This window comes from Zootermopsis nevadensis, unplaced genomic scaffold (assembly GCF_977971745.1).
Source record: "Zootermopsis nevadensis isolate Lab colony 2312 unplaced genomic scaffold, Znev_1.0 Znev_ptg000044l, whole genome shotgun sequence".
In the NCBI taxonomy this organism is placed as follows: Eukaryota; Metazoa; Arthropoda; class Insecta; order Blattodea; family Termopsidae; genus Zootermopsis; species Zootermopsis nevadensis.
In genome coordinates this window covers 275,889-301,335 of record NW_028259176.1, presented here as the reverse complement: position 1 = coordinate 301,335, position 25,447 = coordinate 275,889, and the positions used below count along the sequence as shown (strand labels likewise).

Here is a 25,447-nt window from a genome sequence, read left to right as displayed (position 1 = left end):
TCTACCAGCAATTATTTGAATGACCGCACATCATTAAAAAATAACACGCAGAAAAAGTTTCAGATGCTGAATATCACAGAAAGGGGAAAGAATGCTACAGGCTTCACCAATTTAATTCTCTTTATTGAAGTGTTTAAAGAAACTCATTGAAGAGTGAAGTTCTTTCAGATTTCACAGCACTTTACGAAAACTGAGGGTGAGTTAGTGACAAGGCGTCATCCATATCTTACGGAATGGTGATTCACAGTTCATGTCACTTCAGCTGTTAAACTGTTCAATTGCTGCCAACCACACAGCAATCATTTAACAAACAACTACAGAGCTAGAGCAGAACCGTAATTTATTTCTGTGACAAATATGTTCCACAGTGTTGTATGAACTGGATGTGGCAGCACAGTTCTCCTCTAGCCCTCAGTCTGTCGCTATTTTGCTTGCGCTATGCCCTGCAACTGCCTCAGCTTCGCGCTCCTTACGACTATATAGCTTTCTGTACTCTTTAGCCTCCCTCCGTGCTTCGTTTGATAGTTGCCAAGACATTTACAGGAGGCACTGACACTGTCATATTGTTCACCTGCGAAAAAGATTAAACAGATAATTTAACTTTTCGAAATACAACTTAAAGTTGTCTACAGACAAGACCAAAACTATGGCATTCAAAGGACAAGATCCCATCAGATCCAAGATAATAATAAATAACACAATCATACAAGAAATTAACACATTTAACTCTCTGGGATGTACAGTATCGTATGAAACAGAAAAAGATCTTCCATCAAAATTATCTAAATACTTACAAGTTACAGGCACCATTAATCAAATCTTTAAACCCCAAAAGAAACTAGATTTAAAATATATAAAACCTTGGCCATACCTACACTTCTTTACGGATGCGAAACCTGGATAACGAAACAACGCAACAAATCAACAATTGCAGCAGCAGAGATGAAGTTTTTTTTTAAAAAAACAGCCAAATACACCTGGAGAGATCATAAAAGAGATGACGTCATCCACAAAGAACTACAAACGGAGCCAATTGAAAAAAATCCACAGATACAGAAGGGACTGGATCCGACATGTACGAAGAATGGAGAAGGACAGATTGCCACACCAAATTTTGAAATATAAACCAATAGGAAAAAGACAAAAATTGATGCCCTTTAAAAAGATTCCTGGATGACTGAGGCCGGAACGGGTCTCAAGGCTCAACATCCTTGACCGCCAGATGATGACGATTCAATATTCACACATTCTTAATAATCATATTTAACCTAGGACAGAAAGTAAAAGAATATCAACACAACAGATTTTAAGAATGACAACTTATGGAATTCCCTGGAAAACTGTTTGACTACCACCCTAAAGGAAGAGTGGCAAAGAGATGGAAGGACCAATTTGACTAACCTTGAGACTGGAACGGGTAAAAAGGCTTGAACCCTGCAGCTACCATTACCATTCCAATAACAATTCTCAACACTACAAACTAGATCCAAATGTTTTGCTGAAGACCAGATGGTTATGCCAGATCTATTCTGCTTAACAAACTCTGATTTGGGGAAGTCCTCAGCCCATGTTTGGATTTCCAAACTGCTTGTAATGTCATGGACATTTATTACACGATTAACCATTTCAGAAGTGTCTGAAGTGTGATCCTCTCTACTGCCATAAATGCAGATTGGATTTCAGAAAATGCATACATGAAAATATACAAATTAATGTCAATACGCATGAATGGAAACCACTTTCTTCTTTGCTGCAGCGGGTAATGTTACGGGCATGGCTTTGAGTTGGACTACAGCTGCTGTCTTGCCACTTACAGTGGCCTGTATTACTTGTGGTCCCCTGCGTAAGATTCAACGCCAGCTTCCCTGCTTCTGTGGAGCAGAATAAACAGGCCACAATGTGTAGAACAAAGCACAGGAGTAATACATCACAGACGTGAAATGTTAAAGGCGAGTTCATTTGATTTACTTAAACTGAACCAATTGCCCTGTGAACTTTGCACATTAGAAAATTCCAATCTAAAAAATCTTGAATGGAAGAACTCAATTGGTATACTTTACAGGGTACTACAAATTTGGAAAACAAGATAAGAAAAAATGGAGTAGAATAGATAAATTATGACTTACATTTACTAAAAGAGAAGAAATTTATACTGACTTCTTAGTAAAATCCAAACCCAAAAAGTACTTCTGAATGGAAACATCTTACCAGCAGAACACAACCTTCTTCTGTTCATGAAGTAAGGTCAACAATCACCTCAGATATTATGCTATTGAATACCTCATATAATGTCCACCAGCTTAAAAGCCATTTCAAACTCTGTACAAATCAGCAGGTAAATTTTTCACATTGTTATGTTTCTTTGTGTCAATGAACAGTTTTGATTAAATGGTGATCAGTAGCTAAAATGCATGCAATGGTACTCAGAGGCTTCCTCCATTTCTTGAACGACCTGCTTAACCAGCTCAATGGTAGCGTCTTCCTTCAGCAGGTAATCACTGCCCAAACAAAAATGTCACAGCTTTCAACTGTTAAAACAAATTAACATTCATTTTAACCAATCTTGAATCAGTTACAACTAAATTTTTTTTAATATTATCCTTCCATTTTATCCTCACTCTAACAGTCGTGTTGAGTGTCCAGTCTGTTACGTCACCCGTCAGCACCGCAGTCTGTCCACTCTCCGCAGCCGATGCCACAAGTGTGGTGTCATCGTAATACCGTGCGCTTGCAGCAGTTGCAAAGTAGCACCACCTTGATGTTTCTTTTGGTATCAAGTGCCTGCAACAGACACTGTGCTCAGTATTAAGCAGTGAAATGCCACTGCGCGTTGCGCGTTGATATTTCTTCATGTGGCTGCCATTTTGCATATAGTGCGTTCATTATTACTAGTTACAAATTCAGAATATTTCAAGGAATGTTAACTGACTATATCATTAAACAGTTACTATCTGGAATAAAAAAGTAGGCACAACCTTACAGCAAAATACTCCACTGAAAAGTATTATCCAATTCCACCCAGTACCATCTTTACAACAAACCATCAATTTCAATATCCTTTACAAAAATGCATTGTGTAAAACATTCTGTCTTAGCGCGTGAAACAAAACATAGTCCTTCTTGTGGGATAGACCTCCTGGTACTAGTTTAATTCAAAGCTATAGAAACATACCCGTGTTAAATGTTATCTTATCTTTCTTTGGAGGCTGTGCCGAGAATTCCCGCCGCCTCTCTGTGACGATGCAGTTTCTGTAACAGAAATGTGCATCTAACTTATATAAAGTTAGATTCGATTCTTTTGTTTTACGACCTGTGACAATAGAAAGACAACACGATGACAAAGAACTCAGAAAGTATTTTTGACATTTCCTCAGCATTCAAGCATCTAAAATATCTGAGACCAATGAAAAAACTTTTAAATTCACAAAAAATGCCTGCTTGGACTGATATGACTGTAAAATAAGTTTGAGCATTCTAAGAAGTCCTATAATCTCATCAGAATATAAATGTAAGGGAAGTGGGAGAATTAACAAATCACAGAGATAGTGTGTCTTAGCAAAGCACCTTATACTCAAATATTTGTTCCAAAAAAGTCCTCAATTTTCTGTATCTTAATGAAATAGATGAATGCTAATTATATTCATTATCATGTACACTGTAACATGACACTGACCTGTGGTAGACGTTTGCACCTCTTCCTGGTGGGCACCTGTGCCAATTCAACTGCAAGGCTCTGAGTGGCAGCGAGTGTTGCCTCTTCTATAGCCTGCCGAGTGCCTGAAGCTGACAGTGACTGGAGAGGTGACAATCGTTCTGCGGCTGCACAATGTCATGGCGATTGTTGTTGAGTGCATTTTGTCAAACTTGCTAACCTCATGGGGGTTAGCCCCGTTCTGCAGGAGCACCTCCACACCGCCCAATGCAGTGGGGCCATGCGCAGCTGTAACAAAATTCATGAGCTTACAAAATTAAAATAAACCAATAACATGTTCTTTACACATAGTGCTGTCTGTTTATCTCCCAGATCACTTGACAATTTCAGATGAAATGTTGTATGAAAAGTATTCTCCAAAATTTAAACACGTTTCATGAATCCAGACATTACGCTGCTCGTTTAATTCATAACCTCAATTCTGTTTGGCAGAAATGTTGATATTTTATCTAATACTTTCCTAAACCATGCTGTCGTCCACATGCCATTCAAATATTCCAAGGATGTAAAACTATTTACAACTTTAAACTGATACTGTTCTCTAAATTTCACACAGTTTACTTTCTTTAGATTATGTCTTTCAGCATCCGAGTTTATGCATTATTCATCTGTCCCTAACTCTTGTGATCACCAGACAGTCGTCATTAGTATCACAGGGAGGTACTCTAAAAGACTGGATGCCATCCTTTATCCACCGACTTCCTAATAAAAGATGTCCTTTGTGCATGCAAGCTGAGGATGTGTCATGCCAAAGTGACAAAGGACCCCCTTAATCCTTATTAGGCATAAAACATAACTTACGTATGGACAAGGTAGCAGTTGATCCTAGTAGCATACTATTAAATAGTTAACCCTGAGCTGCAACGTGGAGTGGCGTGCGTTCAACTTTTGTTCTAGCATCACGTGATATACCAGCTCGTAGGAGTACCTCAGCTGTAGTGGCATGACCATACTGAGCTGCCAGGTGAAGTGGACTCGTTCCCAGCTGTCAGCAAAAACCGTTACTTACTACCTCAGAAGGTCTTAATCTACGTTACTTAATCCTTAATCTACGCTGCTCTCAAAATGGTCCTCATTTGTCTTTGTTGCTGTCATTCTCCATTTCACTTTCCTCTTGGGGACCACATATTTGAAATTTAAATCGACAGAATAAATTTAACATTTAGATAGACAGGAACATTAAATATTCAATGAAGGGAGGCTTAGAATACTAAGACTCAGAAATTTTCTATAGAAAAATCATCACTTTTTTAAAACATATTTCACTAAATACTTCCAAATTTAAAACTGATGCTAGCTGAATATAAACACAAAAATTCTAAACAAATCAAGTATTTTTTGCATGTAAGTGATATCCTTCAAAAGACATATTTTTATTATCCACACCTGATTCTGATTCCACAAGCCACAGAAATTCCCTTCCTATTATGGAGCCTCTATGACCAGTACCATGTTCACAAGATCCAATCAATACAAATGGAAAATATATGATACTTGGTAACTGAACCTCATCATGTAACATCAACTGGGGATTTTACTTTATTACATATATAAACTCAACCTACAATTTCTGAAAGTATGGCCACAAATTTATAACATAAGTGGAGAGTTCAAACTTTATTTTTCTTCTACACTGAGACTGACAACATGTCCACTATGTGGTTACGATGTAGACTTTGTGAGGAAAAGCAAAAGCTGTGTCTCTCAAGAATTTGTTCCAACTGCATTACACGTTCCTTAAATGTGCCATGCATCAGGAGAACTCTTGAATAATGTCTCTCTACTAAATTTGACTTCAAGCCATTCTGTTTTGAATAACAACAAATTGTGCTCCTTTGCTCATGAGAAGTCGTACATGCTCTGTGTCACCTTCCTTGGCACTCAGAAGCAGCTTCCTGAAAGAGTTCAACCAATGATAATGCAGGAGCACATGGGTGCACTGTTGTGATACTGCCGGGGACATCCATGTTGCGAGCTGCCATACACTTGCTGCTGTAAGTCTGCATAAGCAACATGACCAATCACAACTGCTTTTAACACAAGGCATTTAGTATAAGGTTCATAAAACAGCTATGCCCATTGGCGAGTTGAAAAATGTGTAAACAATTTTTGCTGGAAAGCCTGAAACTTGGAACAGATGGAGGACAACTTCAACAAAAAAATAAAGAGCTGACATTAGAACAACAAAATGTTTTTTTCCTGGTGGGAGATTTTGAAGAAAACTTCTCTTCCAAAGATATACTTTGATACATTTATACTTTACAGACATTATTTCAACTTTATTATGTAATTCCCAGATAATAATTAATGAAAATATGTGCTTCTATTAATATGGTAAATATAATATTTGATTCCAGTGACAAAGAACTTTCAATTAATGAAATTTAGTATGCAGATAATTCATAAACAAATTTTTAATCTTGTGTGAAACTTCTTGTTGCCTGTATCATAATATAAATATGCAAGTATTACATTTATTACCAGGAGGTTGCTTCTGACAAATTGGAGGCAGTGAAGTGAAGTTGTAGAAATTGTGCACACTCATATGTTTAATGTGTAATTTCTGCTAACCTCTTTATAAAAGTGAATCTGTATACCAGGAGACCGTCACCTCTGTTTTATAATTGTTCTCTGTAAATACCTTTGTGCTATGAGTCATGATCTGACCACAGCACAAACTGCGTTCATGTTTTTTGCATTCTGCATTCTGCATTCTGCTGCTGTGTAATGTATTGCTTTACCAACATTTCAGAGGTACTTGCAGCCTCAATTATCACTGGGATTAATTATAAAGTAACCTGCGGATTCTGCTACCATGGAGTTAGTTTGTCAAGTGTTTGTAGGCCTTATAATCTCCATTCCACTGTCTCGCGAGCGTTTTTAGGTTAGGTCAGCCGAGATTTGTAATTTATTTTTACAGTTCACGTGTAAACAAGAGCCACACATTATTCTATCACTTGTTCAAAATTATTTTATGCCTAGGATCACTGGTCCTATGATCTGATATGTTTCATTATAAATATAAGTAAAATAAACTTTCGGCAGAACTTAATTTCTTAAAAAAGTATCACGACAACAACACAACTCAAATAACGTACATGGTCATGTAAACTGCTACCGTGCATTAAAGTAGTTCTGTGTGTATTTTAAACATTTGCTTACCATGTTAACACGTCTGAATACAAACCACTTTTGACTTTTGATTTCATTTCTATTTATATTCTTTTTCATTTTGAGTGAATTTAATGTATATAAAATGTTCGTGTGTTACTGATTTTTGATTAAATTTTTAAAACATCCAGTATAAATTTTATTTGACATTGACATTTATTAGTTTTCTGATACGAGTTTTGAATGTTGGACATAATTTTCTGGTAGTATGTCCACTTCTAAATATGTTTACATAAGTTTTAACATCTCGACATTTTCTACATTCCTTTAAATTATATTATTACCACCATCTTTCCTAACCCCTAGTTTATGTTATATTTGCCCCCACATTTTATTACTGACCTTCCTGATTTATCTTTAGACATCCTTAAATATTACCCGATCTTTGCAGTTTGTCAAATTCGTGATTTGCTGTTATCCTCCCAATTCTTATTTAGGGCTCAAAACTTATGAATGTTTTGTCTACTAACACCTCCCTCCAACTTACAGTTTCCTCACATTGCGGTATGAGGCTCTAGCCTTTACATTGTTACACATAGGACACTTCCTGTGTTCCATATTCCCCCCCGACATCCTCAAACTTCCAGAAGACCATTTTCCATCATTTGCATGTCTTCTAGCCCCCTGAGTACATGCTTGTATGTATACTTTCTTTTCCCCAACTACTCTGCAATTCATTACAAAATACCAGTGACCTGTTCTCTTTCTTACTAGCTCCCACTTTCTGTCTCTCAATAAGCACACACATTTTGTTTACACAAAACATTACTTAAAATGTAATGTGGCCCGGCCATGGCAAATGCGATTGATTTACAAGATGAAATTCTTATATCCACACACTGAGAAACTATTGACCTTATTATTTGGGAATAAGGGATTTGAACCCCCCATACTACACGACTGTGGGCCAAGCATTGACTCTGGTGTTTAATAATTTAGTGGCACGCTACTCTGACACATGGACGGTTGGAGCAAACTTATTTCATAACACATGGCTGATGAAGGTTACAGTGTTTCAAAAACCAATGCTACTCCCCATCTTAGATTTATAGGATAGGCTGTTAGTTAGCATACAAGTTTGATATTCAAAGGTATTTTGGTATTCAAAAGGTTCGTGGTACGATCCTAACTGCTGCCACCAGTACCAGAACAATACCCAGTCAACACAAGAAATGAGTAGGACCAACATTCACATGTATATATGTGTCAGGCGATGGACAATGTTTAACGTAAGTGTGGTGTTGGATTGAACACACAGACAGCAAGAACTGGCGACAAATATACCAGATAAACTGAATGCTGCACTACATTCTCTTCAGTAGAAACAAACTAATTAACTGAAGGTACTGTGTCTAAGTCGACAAACATATCTTCTCTACGTGTGTCTGTCTCCTGAAAAGAGAAGGGAAACATAAAAGCTGTTGTGTAGTGTCTAAGGTTGAAGTTCAGGGAAAATGGAGGATGTAATTACAATACGCATTAATTAATAGTGAGACCAAAACTGACCGGTATGAAAATGCGGCAATTCTAAATACTCAATAATCTGGACGTCCAGGTAATTTGTGGAGGTTGAAAATTTTTGAGGAAAAGATGTCTGGATTCAGTGATGTGGCAGGATGAATCAGAAGGGATGTGGGAGGCAGCAGGTGTGGCCTACTTTAAGGTGTTTTCCTGGAATTTCTCAGGACTGAGGAATATTATGAACAAGATGATGTAGGATGATTCTAAGTCATGAATCAGAAAGGACACCCTATTTTGGACAATACTGTACTAGTATGTCACTCAGGCTCTCATTCATTGGTCAGTATTTTAATCTTACTGCAAGGAACGTTCACCTAACAAAATCAATTAAAAGTTACATTTGTTGTTGTGAAATGCTAAAGAATAATGCAAACTGTAGACATTGGGATGTTTTAAGAACAAGTTAAAATTATGAAACACTTCACGATCTTGCGCATAATCCTTGTGCAGGGGCCACGCTAATCTTCCCCATATTACTGCAATGTTAGTGTATGCAGTGCCGCAGTGACTGCCACTCGAGCTACTGCCATTGGATAATTTAATCTACATATTTAGGAAACTGAAAGATTAAATGTTTCACTGCTTCAGAAAGATGACAGATGACTAATTTCGTTCTCAATAATTTTGTGAAACAGTATTCTGTACTTTTCCCCTACAGATTATCCCATGTGAGATTTTACCATCTTCATTTCTTTGAGTTGTGTCACTGAAGTGTGAGCAATTTGTCATGACTGAAATTCTCTTATTTTGTGAATGTAATCTATGCTCACACCGTCTGTTTGCAATATATGAAACAAAATGTCAGTACTAAAGAAACAAAGTGTTTAAGCAGATAAACCTGTTGCCTTCATGAATGTACATCAATATGAAATAATTATCAGAAGTTTCATCCATTATTAAGTGGTTCTCATATTTGTTGTAAAATGCCATCTAGCATCACTTCATGGACGGCTTTAATGAAATTATTCTGGAAGACCGAAGATGTGCCTTTGAAAACAGTAGCTGCCTCTAAGTGGTCAGTCACAAGAGGATTATAATCTTATAGCAGTTGCAAAGATTCTATATAGTTGCCTCTATCAAGGAGTGATTCAGATTGACAGTAACCTCTAAATAGCAACAGTCAACCCTTTCGATCATCCAAACATTTCTCCATTGTATTTTTCATTTTTTGGTGAGTTATGAGGTTAGGAGAGGCCCCTCAAATAGAAATATTTTGACTTCCTTGAAGCAGCAAGCATGGCCAGCTAGGCAGTTATGTCTACTACAAATTAATTAATTATTTAATCAATTAAGATGTTTACATTTAAATTGTTAATTTCTTAAATTACATATTAAGAATATTTTACTGTCTTTCACATTCACTCTATACAGCTAAGAGAAAATATTTGAACCATGGACTGAGGCACTTGAGTAGCCGTTAAATGCAAATGAAATTGACATGACAGGAAGTACAAAGTACAGTCCCTCAGAAAGTCAAGAAATTCCCCACCTTTTACTAAACCCAAATATTCACTAACATGTTCTCAAGAACATACCACCTTTCCCTATCCTGAGCCAGATGAATCAAGTTCACAGGCTACCACCCAATTTTCTTAAACCTATCAAGCACAATCTAGTCTTAAACACTTCAGCATTCAGTCATAACCTCAAATAAATCACAACTCATAACCACCAATAAGCAAGCGGTCAGTGGCAATTAAGGACATAACAGCTGCTTACTCTAGGAACCACTGGAAACTGATAAATACATCTGTGGCAAAATGAAGGTATTATTTTCAGTGCATGTACCTTGAAGCCAAAGTGTCCCGGGCCCAATATGTTCAGTTATGTTATTAACATTCATTTCATGGCCTAACCTACTGTACATAACCTTCTCAAGTGCTTCAGGAAACACAGTTACTACTGAAATTTGATAATTTCTTCACACTAGTTGTATCTGCTTATTTGATATTACTTAATGGGTGATAAACAGAGATCAAGAGGCTTTCAAAATTTGTCATCTTATTTCATCATAACCTCATATGATTGATTTTAGGTAATTCATTTTACATTCTTATCTCAGCTTCAGTAGATGGGATAATTACAATAATGGGTATTTAACGGTACATGAATCTTTTAAATATAAAGCTGCAAGTCCTACCCCTTTTAATGTACTGAAAGCATCAGCAGCTTCCGAATCTTTACTTCTTTATTTCTTAGTTTCCTTGAACGTATTTTTGCTCTCTCCTAACTTCAGTCTTCCAAGTTATTCATGTATTATGATCGACTTTTGCGCTAAGTCTACTATAATGCTGTCCTTAGCCACTTTTGTAATTTCACATTATTTCAGGTGAAATACTTATGTTAATGGATCGTTACTCTTCCTGCTCTAAATATATACATCCCTTTTGTTCGGTAATTGCCTATTTTTTGTGTAATCAGGTATTCTTTATTTTGCGTATAGTTAGTTACATGTTTAATCGGAAAACTAGATGTGAATCCACTTAACTTATTGGTGGTATCACAGTCTTTATTAACAGAGTACATACAAACTCTAGTGGCAGTAACAAACTCTAAGCAAATTACCTTGCTTCGATTAAATTGTTACACTGTACTGGCACTGTAGAAACACCATTTTACTATATAGTGATGGCTGCATACCATGTTTCTCTTATGATTTATGAAGTTATTAGGATATTAAATAGGCACATGGACATGGTCATGTCTTTTATAATAATGCTGTTCTTCTGGGTTATGAAATTACATGAACTTGTAGGTAGATCCCAGTGTTTTGAAGATGAAGATGGTATGTTTATCAAAAGTGTTGGTAATTACCTACAAGTCTGCACACAGCTTCACAACTCATAAGAACATCATTGTCTTCTTCACCAGTGAGAGAACTGCAAATCTCACAATCTCTTATAAATTCATCTTCTACAAAGAGCTCTTTACAAAATGCAGGTCATCTTTGTTTAGGAAGTGTAATATTATTTTTTCTAGTAGGAAGGCTTCATGGTAAAAAAAATAAAAAGTTTGTATATCTTATATCTCTGGAATTTCTTAATCATGAGAAGAACTAATCCACTGGAAGTTTGGGTTTCTCAAAATGTAGAACCTACACATTGTCACTGTAGAAATTTGGGTCTCATGTATCATTGCATGATTCATACCATATTACTTTTATGTGAAATAATTCTGGGTTTATTATGCAACATTAAGATTTTTATTTAAATCTCTGCTACATGTTAATAAGCACAAAAAGTAATGTTTTTGATAATGTGCAGAAGTTTCATGCTGTGTAGCTGAAAACTATTACATGATGAAACAATAATGCCCTGGCAGCCTTTCATACAAATGTTCAGAGATGTTATACATTTTGCATTTAGAAATAAATCTTACAGTGATTATGCTTCGCAGTAGGTGTTGTGCTGTGAGACGTTCAGATGAAACCCATTCATGAATATAGCTGGTCCCAGGTGATCATATGGCTGTCAACGACAATGCAAGGTGGAAAAATAATTTGTTAGGTTAGGTAGACCCACCACCTCACACTCCTGACATCCATGTTACTTTTTCATGTTCTGCAGGCAATTAAAAATCTTGATTATTTATGGGAATTTCTACAGTTCTGTACATTGAAATTACAATATTCTTTCCATTTGATTTAAGTATTACAATTCATGATAAAAGTAACCTTCAAATATTTTCTCCCTGTCTTTTATTGTTAGTGATGACAAATCTCATGTGTGTGACCTTAAAAATTACATTCCAGTATTTGGTTGTCCGGTCGCCATGTATGTCCTGTGCCAATTTATCATCAAAGTTGGTGTTCCTGTTGGGGATTAAACCCCTATCGCCCAGCCTATAGCCTGACAGAAAACTGATTGAACTACCAGGTCCACAATGGCAAATTTGTGGTCACGCTTTTTTTCAGAGCTTTAATGTTACTATTATGGTCAAAGTAATTGTAGAGACAAATTGGTCAGGAATTTCAGAAGTGGTTTTTCAGTTTAGGGTTGACTTAAAGATTTCTTTACTTTCAAAATACCACTACAGAATGTTGAAAACAAAATAACAAACATGCAAACATGTCATATTTTTAAATGCTGATATTATTACGTATAGCTTATTTTGAAACTTCAATTTAAACTGTATTCCTGGTTGCAGTTTAAGTGAGTAATTTAAATTACTTATTATATTAGTTCAATATAATGATTTGAGCTCTCCCACCGGCTCGCGGACTTTTTCATTTAATGTATTACAGGTTTGCACTATGCTGATGATAAAACATTTGGAATTGTCTTATCTCTGACGTGGAATCAAAACATAGGGACATACCGGAGACAGGAGCCTGTGTCTTCGTAAATACTGATTCCTCAGCCTCCTTCGTTCGTTGTCAGCCTTCCTCAATAGCTACCCTCCACGTCTGAAAGCCTTCCTCTCCATCCGTCAACCAGCCTCGAATGAAGAAAAATTAAGTTTTTAAGAACTAAAAGTGATATGTCGGCAAGAAAACTTATGGTTCTGTTTACATACCTTCATGATGTGCATTTACTGTAACAAAAATAGGTTCGCAATCGGAGCAGTTTGATATCTGTCTCAATGTTACTGGACTCTTCCCGAAAGCGGGGTCTGCCACAGGACTTTCTAACGCATACATGCTTCCAAACGGCCAATTTTCCATCCAAAGACCTATGGGCTCATTCAGTTCTCTAGGTCCTGCAAGAGGCGGTGGATTCGGTTGACCATCGTTGAGGACCTCAACATCATTTGGAGGTCTCAGTGGTGGTTTTGACAGTTCCCCTTAGGGGCCATCCAATGCATACCTGCCACCACGTAGAAACAGTGGAGATTTTAGACCTCAAAGTACTGAATTTGGTAACCAAACACCATCAAGTCTAGAATGATATATCATCAATGGCGCGCCACAGTTCATTGATCAAAGTGCTGGTCTGGGACCTTTCCAAGGATTTCCTAGTGGACCAGTTAATGTGCCAGTATCTGGAGGTAGGAGATATGGTCAAGGAACCTGGTACTTACGATTCCTCAGCATTCGAAATGAACGTGTTTGGTGGAAAAGGACCTTCTGCAAAGTATGGTGCACCAGATTCTAGACGTAGTGGATTTGGTGGTCAAAGATCTTCTGGGAAAGAACCTTCAGGAACGTATGATGCAACATCTTCTGGAGGTAGTGGATTCAGTGGACCTTATGAAGGAAAACGGTTTGGAGGAAGGCCTTTGAGTGCTGATGGAGCTCCATCCTCAAGTTCTGGAGATCCCTCAAATATTTACTTACCGACTGATGGTGGTGTGGGAAAGCCTTCAGAACTTTCTGGTGGTTTTGACACTCAAGTTCAAGAATACCCTTTAGCTCTCATGAAGTTCCAGGACTGAGTGGAGGATATAACGGTTCTCCCAATGGTCTGTCAAACACATACCTTCCATCATCGGGTGGTTTACTTGGTCACGGACCATCTAGAAACAATTTTCAGGAACGTACAGTTCATCAAATGCAGGTGGACCAAGCAAGGAACTAGGAAGATTCTCTGGCGGCAATGGTAGTGGTTTCAGTGTACAGAGACCTTCAGAATTATTTGGACCACAGCTGCAGGTGGCCCAAGTTGTGGACCAAGTACACTCACAGGCATTGCAGGTGGCTTTAATGGACCCTCTAATGCATATATCTACCTCCAACTTCCAGTTTTAATTATCAGGGATCTTCTGGAAGTGGCACTTTTGGTGGTCTGAGACATGGAGGAAATGATGTTGGCAGTGTATCTGGTTCGTATAGACCTCCAAATACTATTACTGACACTAATTTCTGTGCGTCACTTGACAGTCCATTCAGTAACTGTGACTCTCCTGGCACTGCCAGTCAAAGTAATGATGATATTGGCTTCAGAGGGTCATTATTTTGTCCATCTAATACCTACCTATCCCCTGGATCAGGAAGAAGTTCTGATCCAAGTGGGTCTGGATGCCTCTCAAGTCAGTACAGAGTCCCTAATCAGGAAGGAGTGTTCGATCAAAGACTTCAGGATGGCAATAACAGTAACCGTGGACTACAAAGGAACAATCCTGAAAGATCATTTAACTCATATGGTACATCAAGTCAAGGAAGTGGTTCAGGAAGATCTACTAATACACATGGTGTATCCAGTCAAGGACAGCAAGACAACTCTGCTTTTGAAGGTTATAAATATTAATACACGGTCGAATGATATATATGATTCAGTGTGACCAATTTAATTGCATGGATCAGGGAACACCAACCTTTTTTCTGGAGATAAGCAACAAGATGATTACAATTTCTAGCAGAAGAGTAATAATTACCATAAGTTAAATAACTACATTATGAATGGATTTACAGCTTGTGTTCTCATATAAAAACATTTTAATAACATTTTTTGGCACTAAAATATCACAAAAATAGCCTGTCTAAGAAATAGGCAACAAGTAATTTTGTTACAAGACGTTACCATTATTTATATAGAACACCCTCAATTTGACATCTGATCATAATCTAAACATTTACAGCTCCTTACCTTAGCACTAGGAAGAAATTCGGTTCATACAGAAATCACCACGCACCTTGTGATTATCAGTGACTAATCAAGAAATTACATTCTCAAATTATCACGAAGACAAACCCTTGGTGCCCTGAGGTGTGTAGTTACTGAGTGGCCAGAGTACTTATATCACATAATTGTATTTGAAACAATTGTTTTAAATATTTAATATCTTGTACAAGTTGTTATATATACCTTGAAGTTCTTAACAAGATAAAAACAAAGGCAAAAATTCTGATCGGCCAAAATGACCATAATATTCCACTTCCAAACTTACACTTAATGGAATATTTCAATATGAAACTCCAATAACATCTATTCATGAAGCAAACTCCACAAACAAGTTGCTCATAACGCACGTGAACAAAACAACAAAACGGTCTCTTTAAACTAAAAATAACTTATATTGCAGAAATAGAAAAAGGTGACCTTTTGGTGAAGGGTTAGTCATGTTTGTAAATAAAATACCCACATCCCCCTTTGACAAGTGGACACATTTATCTGAAATTATAGCATTCACATGACACACTCACATTATTTATATTATTTGTCATGCCATATAATCTCTTATCCATGTACAGATTTCAGGTACCAACACAGAAGCAGCTTTCAATTGGTGTCATAACTTAGCAAATGTGCATGTAAAAATGAGACAACTCTCACAGTGAACCTATCACCATCCACACTCATTACCCGTATCACATACAGGCATGGATTTCGGAGGAAATTTGGAATGTTAAGGAATTTTTTTATTGTTTCACTGAATTAACGAAAGCCCTCCACTGATCCCTGTCCTGGGCCAGTAAAATCCTATATGCTTACTGTGTCAAAATACATGCAAGTTATGCAAAAATGTCCAGCAAAACCCGGAAAATTTTGTACTTTGGATAAAATAGGATGTTATATACTGTATTTCTGTGTGTAACAAACGATACATAAAAAATTAGAAAACTCACAAGCACTATTTTGTAAGAAAAGTTTGAATAAAATAAAACAATTAAAATATTTTTAATTATTAAAATTTATACAAATTACAAAGTACTTTTTGCTTTTTTAAGGGATAAAATATTTCTAATTGTAAATCCCTAGTGACTGTAGTTAGTTTCTTGTGGAAATAAAGTTTGCAAGTCCTGTTCTCACAGGTACTGTACTTCATAATTGGAATGACCTGGTATTGGTGATGGGGTCGGGTTTGAGTAGTTTGGTAGAGACGTTAGGTCTTTTCAGAATAATTTATTGGATTGTTCCAATAAATAGAACTGTTTCCTTTCTAATACTGGTTTTAAAAGCTACTTAGGTTTATACAGATTTAGAAACTGTTATTTACAGAGTTGTATTCAAAGGTGGGGCTTACAGGTTTATAGATTCCCACACTTGACAGATCTGGAAAGAAATGTAAAATGTTGCTTTTGCTGTCATTACGTTTTTACAAAAGGCAAAAGTTGATGACGAATTGGTTGGACCAGCATTTTTATCAACTGTAGTAAATTGTAAGTTTTCTTAATTAATTTATAAGAAAAAAATCCTGGTTTTAGTCCTACATATTCTACTACATGTATAGCGAGTAGTTTTAAATTAAGACAAAGACACTTAGAACTCCAAGTACCCATGGATCGAAGATTTCTGTCTTCTGGGTTGTTGTGCCTCCGTCATCTGGGCGATCGGCCTGGTGACGGAGGCAGTATGCCCTCTGATATGTTGGTAAACATCGACCAGACTACACAGCGCAACAAACCAGAAGACAGAAATCTTCATACTCACCGCTGTGAAAACCTCAAATCTTACCCATAGATCATTTCTCATTCACAAGATTATGTGTTTGTATCCAAACAGTGAATATAACACATTGGAACCTCAGGAGAACCTTGATTGTCCAGACCTAGTTCTTGACTTTGAGGATAATGGGGAAACGAGGGAAGGAACAAATAAGGAGAAACAAAACCAGAAACCTGGCACTCCTGTGGGTGACAGGAAACCTAGTGCCAAGAAGAGAGAGCATGTTGAGGTAAGCGACTTCAGTTGGTATTTTTAAAGTGTAGATTGTGAACTTCTTTGGTCACGAACAGAATTATTTTTGGCATGTCAGCTGAAGTGTTTTTATGCTACTGGTGATTCGTTTACAAGCTTGCAGTATCTTTTTAAAATAACCAGACAGCAAATAGGAGTCATAGTCAAAGAAGTCAGTGCAGAAATTGTATTGTGCAATTGTATGTGTTGGGTATTCAGTACTATTAATATGCTCGTCCAGATCCTTCAAAATATTCATCCTCTTGGGTCTTGGATAACACCAAATAGGACCTCAGTGTAATAACATTACATATTCCCATTTGCACTCGCACGATCTCATAACTTATGTCATAACTTATGTCATTATATTTAAAATACTAATTAAATTATTGACAGATACTGATCACAAATATTTTAACTTGCGCTGCACCTGCATATCTGATCTTCTGTCGATAAACCAGGATACACATTCTGCCTTCTCCTGTGGAGTAGCCATTTCCCTTATCTGATAATGTAATACAGCTGTTCTCATCCTCAGCCATCAACTCTGAAATGGGTCTTCTTCCAGGGCGTCGTTGTTTTGGCTCTTCCACTGACAGATCGCCTCGCCGTACGGTAACTACTGAAGTTGTCACTGGCGATGAGGGGCAGCTGAAATATGACAACACAATACATTTAATCCAGCCACTGAACCAGCAACATGCAAAGACTCCAGCTAGACACCATCAACTTGTATAGAACAAAATAATGTTAGAGGAAGAACAAGACTTGAGTTAGTTATACAAATTCTACCTTAGGCATCATCCATTATCCAGGTATATATGACAAACACTATGTCTTTGGCATACAGCCAACTCTCAAAATATCTAATACACCTAAGACAATGGACAATATCGAACACAGTATTCATATAATGAAACAACAAATGTCATAAATCTTGAAAGAATCACTCAAATTAATATAGGCTACAAACTTAAGCTGTAAAATTCAGACAAGTATACAGTACACCCAGGAGAGCTCAGTCAGTACAATAACACTGAGTCCCATTCAGCCCTCTATCTAACAGGTTTTTTGGTTCTTTCCCCAGGGTAAGAATAGCGACAGCTTGAAGATGACCAATCATGTCCACATATTATCAAGTTAAAAATACAAGGAATTGTACCTCCATAAACATTCAAGCACAGGAGCAACTGTAAATGTACACAATAAAATACCATCACATTTCCAGACTAATTCTTTCAGTGCTACAATCCAACGTAACACCAAGACAAAAATAAAATATTCACTTGTTGATCTTTAAAAGTCCACCATGGATACTCTAAAGAAAGGGAATGGCTTCAATGCAAAGATGCTCATACCACATTTCACAAAATTCTCAAAACTGGTTCAAGAGTTGAAGATGGTTGTCTTCTGGAATGTAGCAAAATGCAGTCTGGTAGGTAATAGTTTATGTTTCAAAAAAGCTCACTGCCTTCAACACATCCCAAAAGATACCCATCTGTAAGAACCTCACATCTCATCTAGTTCAAAAGTTAAAAGGTGGGAAAGACAAAAAAGTGAGCACATGCATTTCTTTCCTGTTCATAAATTACAGGAGGATAAACAAAAAGTACACCAGAGTAATATCGGACTGTACAAACCTGGAGGAGGGGCTGGAGGTGGGGCAGCAGCAGATGCTGCCGCACACACACGTGCACATGTTACACGGACTCTGGTAACCATACTGGCCTGTCTGATCATAGCTGGAAAGCGTTTGTTGCTGCTTCACTGTATTCACTATTACCATACATATCAGACCTGTAACATAGGCACCTAAGGTTTATAATTCATTACACATCCATTACATTAAGAATGTCCACTACCTGGCATGGTAATATCACTACTTCCACCTCTCATGTTCATCTAACTGATGGTAAGAAATTAAAACATATAGAAGAATGACCACTAGTGGGATGAAGTTTGTACCTAGTTTCATGAATATATCCAAAATGGTTATAAAGCCATTAAGTGGAGACACACAAACACATGGACATGATGCAACATAAGCTTTATCAAGTAATAAAATTAAGCGGAAACTGGAAATAAAAAACAAAGAAAAGAATTCCTGACATGCCCTGTATGCAGCGGGTGGCAGGCTGATTGCTGTAGGGGGTGTAAGAGGTGTATGGCTCCTGCAATTCTGTCCCACTTCCATCTAGTGGTGTCATTGGTGACTCATATTCTGGTGGTGGAGGATCATCCATCCGAATCCGCTTCCCTCCTCATCGCTGCATCCTAGGTGACTGTTACTATAATCACCTGAAAACACAAAGCACTACAGACTTAAAATATTTATAAAAACTCTTTTTCATGCCACATTGGCATGGTTCAGTTAAAGTCTGCAGTGTCAAGTGATATGCATTCAAATGCAAAATTCCTCATTCTGGCAACCGCATCATTATTCTTATGACTGGGTTATGTCCATAAAAATTTAAGACATTACCTTACTACAATGCACTAAAAATACCTTTGCATTTTTATAAGTTTTACTTCCACAATGTTCTCACATACTTATACTATTTTTACTGAAGTATATGTATACAACTATTCATACGGTACTGATTTCTTTGTGTAGCAAGCCCTAATCAGAATGGGCTTTTTAAAAATGAAAGCTGGTCATGGGCACTACTTCTACTAGCCGAAAATACTTTGATTCTAAGGTTTAAATATTCCATTCATAACTGATCTGTATAAAACAAGTTTCCCGACAAACTGTATCCCCCACAAGTAAGTAAAGTAAAGTAAAGTGTGTCCCACTACACGTCATGCAGGCGCTTTGGGGGAGTATAGCTCCTCTCTTCCTTGACCTCAGCACTAGATGGGGGTGAGTGGTCAGCATCACGCCCCGGCCGGCTTTACCCCCGGGAAAGGACCCCGGTACCCATTGTAGAGGAGGCTGGGTGGGCCCCAGAGCCGATCTGGGCGCAGAGGCTAGAGGAAAAATCCTCTGCCCCCGTCGGGGATCGAACCCCGGCCGTCCAGCCCGTAGCTAGTCACTATACTGACTGAGCTATCCCCCACAAGGGAAATAAGAAAGATATAGAGACAGGTTTGTCAAATTGCTTCATGAAGAAATTGAGGACAAAAGAATATTCAAAGTTCTCCCACAAGGCTTTGGACAATAAAAAAGGTTACAAATATGATTACGCACTTCTTACAAATCAAGTACACATAATAAAGTATAAAATCATTATCCACACTCAGTATTACACACCTAATTTAAAAAGTTACAATTTTGTTGGGATTTAACAACAACACGGCACCATTACCGCTCAAACCAGGGATACTAGTATAGCCACAGGTCGTGGCTTGGAATTGATCGAAAAAGTTTCAGCTGCCCCAAGATAACGTTCGCCACCAGAGCGCACGCAGTATGACTAACTTCTTCAGAATCTTATAACCTCAATGATCTAATGATGACATGAGCGTAATGTCTAAATTAAACTAAATTATAAACCGCCGAATTAAACAAACACAGAAGCCAAAAATTAATAGACGAGAACGCCGAAAATGACATACAAACGGCTTCCTATTAGATTTACTTCGTGGCATTTTGTATACATCGTGCACACTGCATGAAACAAATCCTATTATATGTGCAGTAATTCGTCATAGACCGATGTGCAGGTGCTTACCTAATGCAAATGAACCAAGAACTGACCACCCAGAAAGCCTAAATTTTATGTAGACACACGTGTCTACCCTAACAATCTAACCTAGGCCAACAGAGATATACGCGGGATAAATGGGTAGATATCAAACTTTAAACCAAAAGCCGAATATAGGCAATTACATTGTATTTGAAATTCTGAATACAATGCCAACATTAACATCGATTAGTCCACCAACAATAAAGCAAACGTGGGATATAACATTGAATTCAAACCAACAACAAAACAACTCAATGATGCTATGTTCAAAACAGCCACCACTACATAAAAATTAAAAAAATTGTTTAAAATTACTAACCACTGGTTTTGAAGGTATTCGATGAGTGTTATTCTTCTGTGACGCGGTGTTGAGGTTGGACGACGGCGGCGTCTTTACAGTCCACAGATTAATTCTCTTGATGCACAGCAAATATTTCAGATATGATTATTTACCGACGTGGCTGATTATCATGTAAAATAAGGACACAATAGACGTCAGTTCGTATGTGAAACGTTTTATCCCCTTTCATTCAGAAACCCGCATTGTTATATGGCTATTTGTCTTTTGTTATTTGTTCATTGTCATGAAATCTCACGGCGCACAGTGGGATAGATTACGATTCTAGCCGGAAAAAATCGAAATTTGATTTTTTTTAATCTGAATATTGAAAATGAAAATTCTGACAGCAAAAAGTGTGATACATTAGTTTGTAATAAATATTAAGTAGTTTTATGTGTAAAAAGGGCGAAATACGCCTCTAAATACGGGAAAATAATGCATTCAAGTCAAGTTAGTAGAAACAAATATCACTACAATACAAATATAATTATAAAAGCTACTCTACTTTCGAAAACACAACATTAATACATAAATATTTAACTCAGAGCAATATTCATGTCAGTATTCTTAATCGGAACAGACATCCGAAGCATCCGAAGAGCTGTATCATTCCTCGTCCTCATGTTGTTGCTTATCGGTATCAATATCCGGTTCCTTCAATAATTTGAGTACTTCAGAAGGTAAATGTGGCTTCCTCGCTCTTGAGGCCTGTTTAATCTTCGGTATTAAAGGATCAGAAAAACCAGTAACATGTGCAGGACATTTTCGAAATTTCGTTCGCGCGAACATTTCCTGGCGTGATCGAGTCTGTATCTTCGCACATCTTTGTGCCTGGGCATCTTCAGATAACAATCCGATAGGCAGATTCTATAATTTTTCCGCCATGAATCAGTATCTTGTGGACACTTGCAGGCATATAGTACCATGGATATAAATTAACATATAAATTTGCTGTTTCCATGGCATATTTATTAAATGCCTCAACATTCACTGTGTATCCACAGGACAAGGTGCACAAAATTATGGAAAATCGGTGAATAAGATCTTCATTAATTCCAGAAATATTCGCCGATACTTCATGATTTTCCACTAAAGGCTGAATTTTTTTCCGTTTTCCTACATCATTACATTCTTGAAAAAGTTTTCTTCGCCTACCCCTGACCGCACTTGTTGATGGCTCATCCCTTTTCCTTTGTTTTATCTGCTCTACTAACGTTTCTGGCAAATTTAAATTCACATCTAACCAGTTAGAATTCTTATCTAAAAAGAAATTCTTATTGCAGTGTCACTGTACTCACGTTTTATTAAAAATGCTATGCAGTTTCATCAAAATCACTCTTAAACGGTTTCTATTTTCGGGAGAACATTCTACAATATCTAATCGTTTAAGAATATAAGCATAAAGTTCATCACAATCTGTATTCCTTTTGCACAACGGAAATATTTCTCCTAATTCTGGAAAAAATTCACGACACTCACATTAGCAAAAACTAGCAATCGAAACAGGCCTCATCGTAAAGTGCATACTCTGTTCTATATTTTTACGTGAATTTGGTCGTGACTCTCGCAACTAAAATTCTATGTGAACATCGGAAAGATGAAAAATGATCAGTAAAAGCGCCATAATTGAGTTAGCGTGCAATATGTAGAGAAAGAATACAGATATTTATACAAAACCTATTACAAAATATACTACACACCTTCCTCAATAACGTCCATTTAAAATATCAAAAGATATTTCTTTCGTCTGCTGGTACAAGGATTTTGCTTCCAAGCTGTCTGGAACACGACTACCAACATAAACATCTCTTCCGCCGTCAACACCAACAGATAAGAGAAGTTGGAGTGCGCTAGTCTTGTTTAAACATGTATTCATGCCATTTTCTTATAGAAGGGATCTTTATTAACAGAATCCAAGCAAAAATACTGACATATTTAAATGTGAGAAAAATTATTCTTTTCCGGCTAGAATCGCAATCTATCCCACTGTGCGGCGGTGAGGAGGAAGAAGGAGAATGTCTTCTGGACGTTGCGCCGTAGAAACGAGTGGCATTTCAGACGTAATTACTGCCTTCATTCCCTGATGATGGAGGCAGTAAGCACCTCTGAAACGTCCGATAATTTCTACGGGACAACAGCCCAGAAGACGTACGTGGCCTTTTGTACTAATTTTTAAGTGCGGTTGTACCGAGGTGACAGTCAATCGATCTGGAGGGAGAAATAGAATCCATTTCCAAAACTTCTTCGTTTTAATACATAAAGACGACCAACAAAGTCCAGAAGAAAGTTGGTAATGCCCGGAACACTGAAAGCTGCTGTGTGTCGCTCTGTCTGAAATAAACTGTAACAAAGACGTTCGGGAGAATTGTTTCATTGTTAGGGAGAATCGTTCGAGAATTTGTGCTTACGGTAATTTTCTTGTGTTTTAAATAAAGACGCGGTGCGATCTCGAAATGAGAAATAAATTTTAACCACGAGCCATTGCTTCTGTTTTCCAAAAGACGTATCTCACGTCTTGCTACGAGCTGTGCCTCTTTTACAGTTTTCCGACAATCAAATCTTTCCGTTTGTCTTGCACTGCGAAACTCTTAATCTGTAATAGGAAATTGTTTACTGGTTGGTGATCACTTCTTAAAGGCCTCGTAGAAACATCGGCTTTTCTTTTAAGTTGTTTATTGTCAGGAAAATGTTTTTGCAGAACAAATAATTTTATATTACGAACTGATCAATCAGTGGAATGTACAGCCTGCGATGTGTGTTGAAATATTTGCGTTGGCTTTAAAATTTCTGCAATAGTTGTTATAATCTCAGATTTCTCTTGAAGGAGTCAAGGGTAAGTAAGACACGAGGTGACCATTCTATAGTACAAATGCTCGCTGCTTGCTATCCGATTTTTAAGTTAAATTCTGTTAAGCCTACGCAGGCCCTTCACCCAATCGCAGTTAATCTGGTCCCATTAGTACACATTCTGGGAGTCTTTTAAGTATTCAGGTAGCAAAAATTCATCCACCACATTGACTAACGGATACCTTTATTTGGCTACGTGAGTCATAAAAGGTTAAAATTGATGCGCATGACTTGTAATTTTCTGCTCGCCGTTTCTCCAAATCGACGACTGTTTCGTGACGTTTCAGGACTCTCTTTACAACAACACTGCAGACTGACATTCTCGTACACGGAATTAGCTCGGATGTATTTTCGAGAGGTGGTCATCCGCTCCGAAAACGCGTGTCAGCTGCTTGTGACGGCTGATTACTTGCTTATACCGGAAGTTCCTAAACTCTGTCGCGACTTCCTTATGAACACGATGGACGAGATGGACGCCAACTACTGTGTCAGCATCATGCAGTTCGCAAGGTAATTGATGTTCATTTGTCATTTGCTGTGACGCCAGACTTCGTCGCTGGAGCGAATCAACTTTACTCAAGACAGCAGCCGAGTGCCGTGTCGGAGATTAAAGCCTCTGACTGAGGACTGTGCGAAATATAATGCGTTTGCAATTTGTTATTAACGTCCTTGAAATTTAAATGTTCTGATTAACTGCATATGTTTTGATCGTCATTATGAACAGCAGATGAATAATTTCACCATGTATAACGTAAATCGCGACACAATGCAGGGTCACAATTATCTCTCTCTTCCTTTCCTTTTTTCTTTCTTTCTTTCTCTGCGGCATTCCTTGCTTCTTACATAATCCTCCCAACACCAAAATCAACATTCAGCCCCACATTTTTCTGCATACAGCAAAACCTCTGTTAACCGAGCCTCGATTATCCGATTCCCACATTAAGCGACCGAATTTCAACCAGATCGGTTGCGATTGGATTCCACCGGCGAAAGTATTTAAATCGATGTCCACGCGGTACAGTTCATTGATCTAACCTCACCCCAGATATTGCTGATTATTATGAACACTTCAAGACATTTAGATAATTCGTTATTATCGGGCAAAGACAAAGACCAACCCGCTGGGTCCCGTAGACGCTGAACTCTTACTCCTTCTTGTTCAGGACAACATAGCAAGCAAAGCAGAATCACACCAGAAACTTCAGTTCATGCGATGGACAGAATGACTGATAAATTCACTACTTTAGTACAGGGACTCCCTCGAACGTCGACACAGGTTTTCTTAGATTTCCTCTGTCTTTAAGCAAATTCTGAGATGGTTCCCAAGTTCCAAGTAGCCACTTCATGCTTCTCATGCAGCGCTCCCGATTTAAATTCATCAAAATTTAATCCATTACAGTGGAGGCCGGTAAATTACTTATTTAACTTTCCAAATTATAGCTTAAAAGTTCATTAAGAAACAAATCAGAAGTCAGAAGTGTGTGCTATAAGGGTGTCAGATTCGGTTGCTTTGTGGCTCTAGCCATGTTCAGATCGGTGCATCGCCATAGCCGATACAGACGCGAGACAAACACTTAGAGAGAGATATAGAGATCTACCCTGGTGGAAACAC

The 25,447-nt window shown here is 37.6% G+C and overlaps 3 protein-coding genes and 1 non-coding gene across 27 annotated transcripts; 1 reads left to right on the top strand and 3 right to left on the bottom strand.

Moving 5' to 3' along the window:
* Window positions 1-102: 102 nt before the first annotated feature.
* On the bottom strand, window positions 103-7,994 carry LOC147871689 (GA-binding protein subunit beta-2-like). Of its 16 annotated transcripts, none has more exons than XM_087360451.1 (6): window positions 6,354-6,484; window positions 5,582-5,712; window positions 4,514-4,697; window positions 3,674-3,940; window positions 2,281-3,249; window positions 103-571 (listed from the first exon to the last, which is right to left on the bottom strand). In XM_087360451.1, the coding sequence occupies exons 1-3, from the start codon at window positions 6,423-6,425 to the stop codon at window positions 4,538-4,540; spliced, it is 363 nt and encodes a 120-aa protein (XP_087216577.1). In that variant the 5' UTR covers window positions 6,426-6,484; the 3' UTR covers window positions 103-571; window positions 2,281-3,249; window positions 3,674-3,940; window positions 4,514-4,537. The 16 variants fall into 16 exon arrangements, 14 of the variants coding, with proteins under 14 accessions (XP_087216577.1, XP_087216579.1, XP_087216578.1 ...); XM_087360453.1 differs by having other exon boundaries at window positions 2,619-3,249; XM_087360452.1 differs by having other exon boundaries at window positions 103-2,781; window positions 3,173-3,249.
* Window positions 6,387-18,188, top strand: LOC147871687 (uncharacterized). 6 transcript variants are annotated; one of them, XR_015538486.1, is made up of 5 exons: window positions 6,415-6,466; window positions 7,994-8,226; window positions 16,786-16,957; window positions 17,498-17,774; window positions 18,047-18,188. XR_015538486.1 is itself a non-coding variant. In XM_087360449.1 (4 exons), the coding sequence occupies exon 1, from the start codon at window positions 13,301-13,303 to the stop codon at window positions 13,775-13,777; it is 477 nt and encodes a 158-aa protein (XP_087216575.1). In that variant the 5' UTR covers window positions 12,988-13,300; the 3' UTR covers window positions 13,778-14,575; window positions 16,786-16,957; window positions 17,528-17,774; window positions 18,047-18,188. The 6 variants fall into 6 exon arrangements, 2 of the variants coding, with proteins under 2 accessions (XP_087216575.1, XP_087216574.1); XR_015538484.1 differs by lacking the exon at window positions 7,994-8,226 and having other exon boundaries at window positions 6,387-6,466; XR_015538485.1 differs by lacking the exons at window positions 6,415-6,466; window positions 7,994-8,226 and adding an exon at window positions 10,060-10,170.
* Window positions 8,810-8,916, bottom strand: LOC147871688 (U6 spliceosomal RNA). Its single transcript, XR_015538491.1, has one exon. It is a non-coding gene; the product is annotated as a U6 spliceosomal RNA (small nuclear RNA).
* LOC147871686 (uncharacterized) lies at window positions 14,609-21,529 on the bottom strand. Of its 4 annotated transcripts, none has more exons than XM_087360446.1 (4): window positions 20,968-21,529; window positions 19,073-19,257; window positions 18,600-18,756; window positions 14,609-17,610 (listed from the first exon to the last, which is right to left on the bottom strand). In XM_087360446.1, the coding sequence occupies exons 2-4, from the start codon at window positions 19,200-19,202 to the stop codon at window positions 17,346-17,348; spliced, it is 552 nt and encodes a 183-aa protein (XP_087216572.1). In that variant the 5' UTR covers window positions 19,203-19,257; window positions 20,968-21,529; the 3' UTR covers window positions 14,609-17,345. The 4 variants fall into 4 exon arrangements, with proteins under 4 accessions (XP_087216572.1, XP_087216573.1, XP_087216571.1 ...); XM_087360447.1 differs by lacking the exon at window positions 20,968-21,529 and adding an exon at window positions 20,150-20,335; XM_087360445.1 differs by lacking the exon at window positions 20,968-21,529 and adding an exon at window positions 20,213-20,334 and having other exon boundaries at window positions 19,073-19,273.
* Window positions 21,530-25,447: the final 3,918 nt, after the last annotated feature.

Bases quoted from the DNA above. Each gene is read 5' to 3' on its own strand.
- LOC147871689 (XM_087360450.1), bottom strand. From the start codon at position 6,425: ATGCAGAATGCAGAATGCAAAAAACATGAACGCAGTTTGTGCTGTGGT. The intron at 5,713-6,353 runs GTATTTACAGAG...TTGCTTATGCAG, and splicing joins TCATGACTCATAGCACAAAG to ACTTACAGCAGCAAGTGTAT. The intron at 4,698-5,581 runs GTGACACAGAGC...TTTTGCTGACAG, and splicing joins GCTTCTGAGTGCCAAGGAAG to CTGGGAACGAGTCCACTTCA.
- LOC147871687 (XM_087360449.1), top strand. From the start codon at position 13,301: ATGGCGCGCCACAGTTCATTGATCAAAGTGCTGGTCTGGGACCTTTCC.
- LOC147871686 (XM_087360446.1), bottom strand. From the start codon at position 19,202: ATGGATGATCCTCCACCACCAGAATATGAGTCACCAATGACACCACTA. The intron at 18,757-19,072 runs GCATGTCAGGAA...CCTATGTTACAG, and splicing joins TGCCACCCGCTGCATACAGG to GTCTGATATGTATGGTAATA. The intron at 17,611-18,599 runs GTTTGTACAGTC...GTCATATTTCAG, and splicing joins ACCTCCAGCCCCTCCTCCAG to CTGCCCCTCATCGCCAGTGA.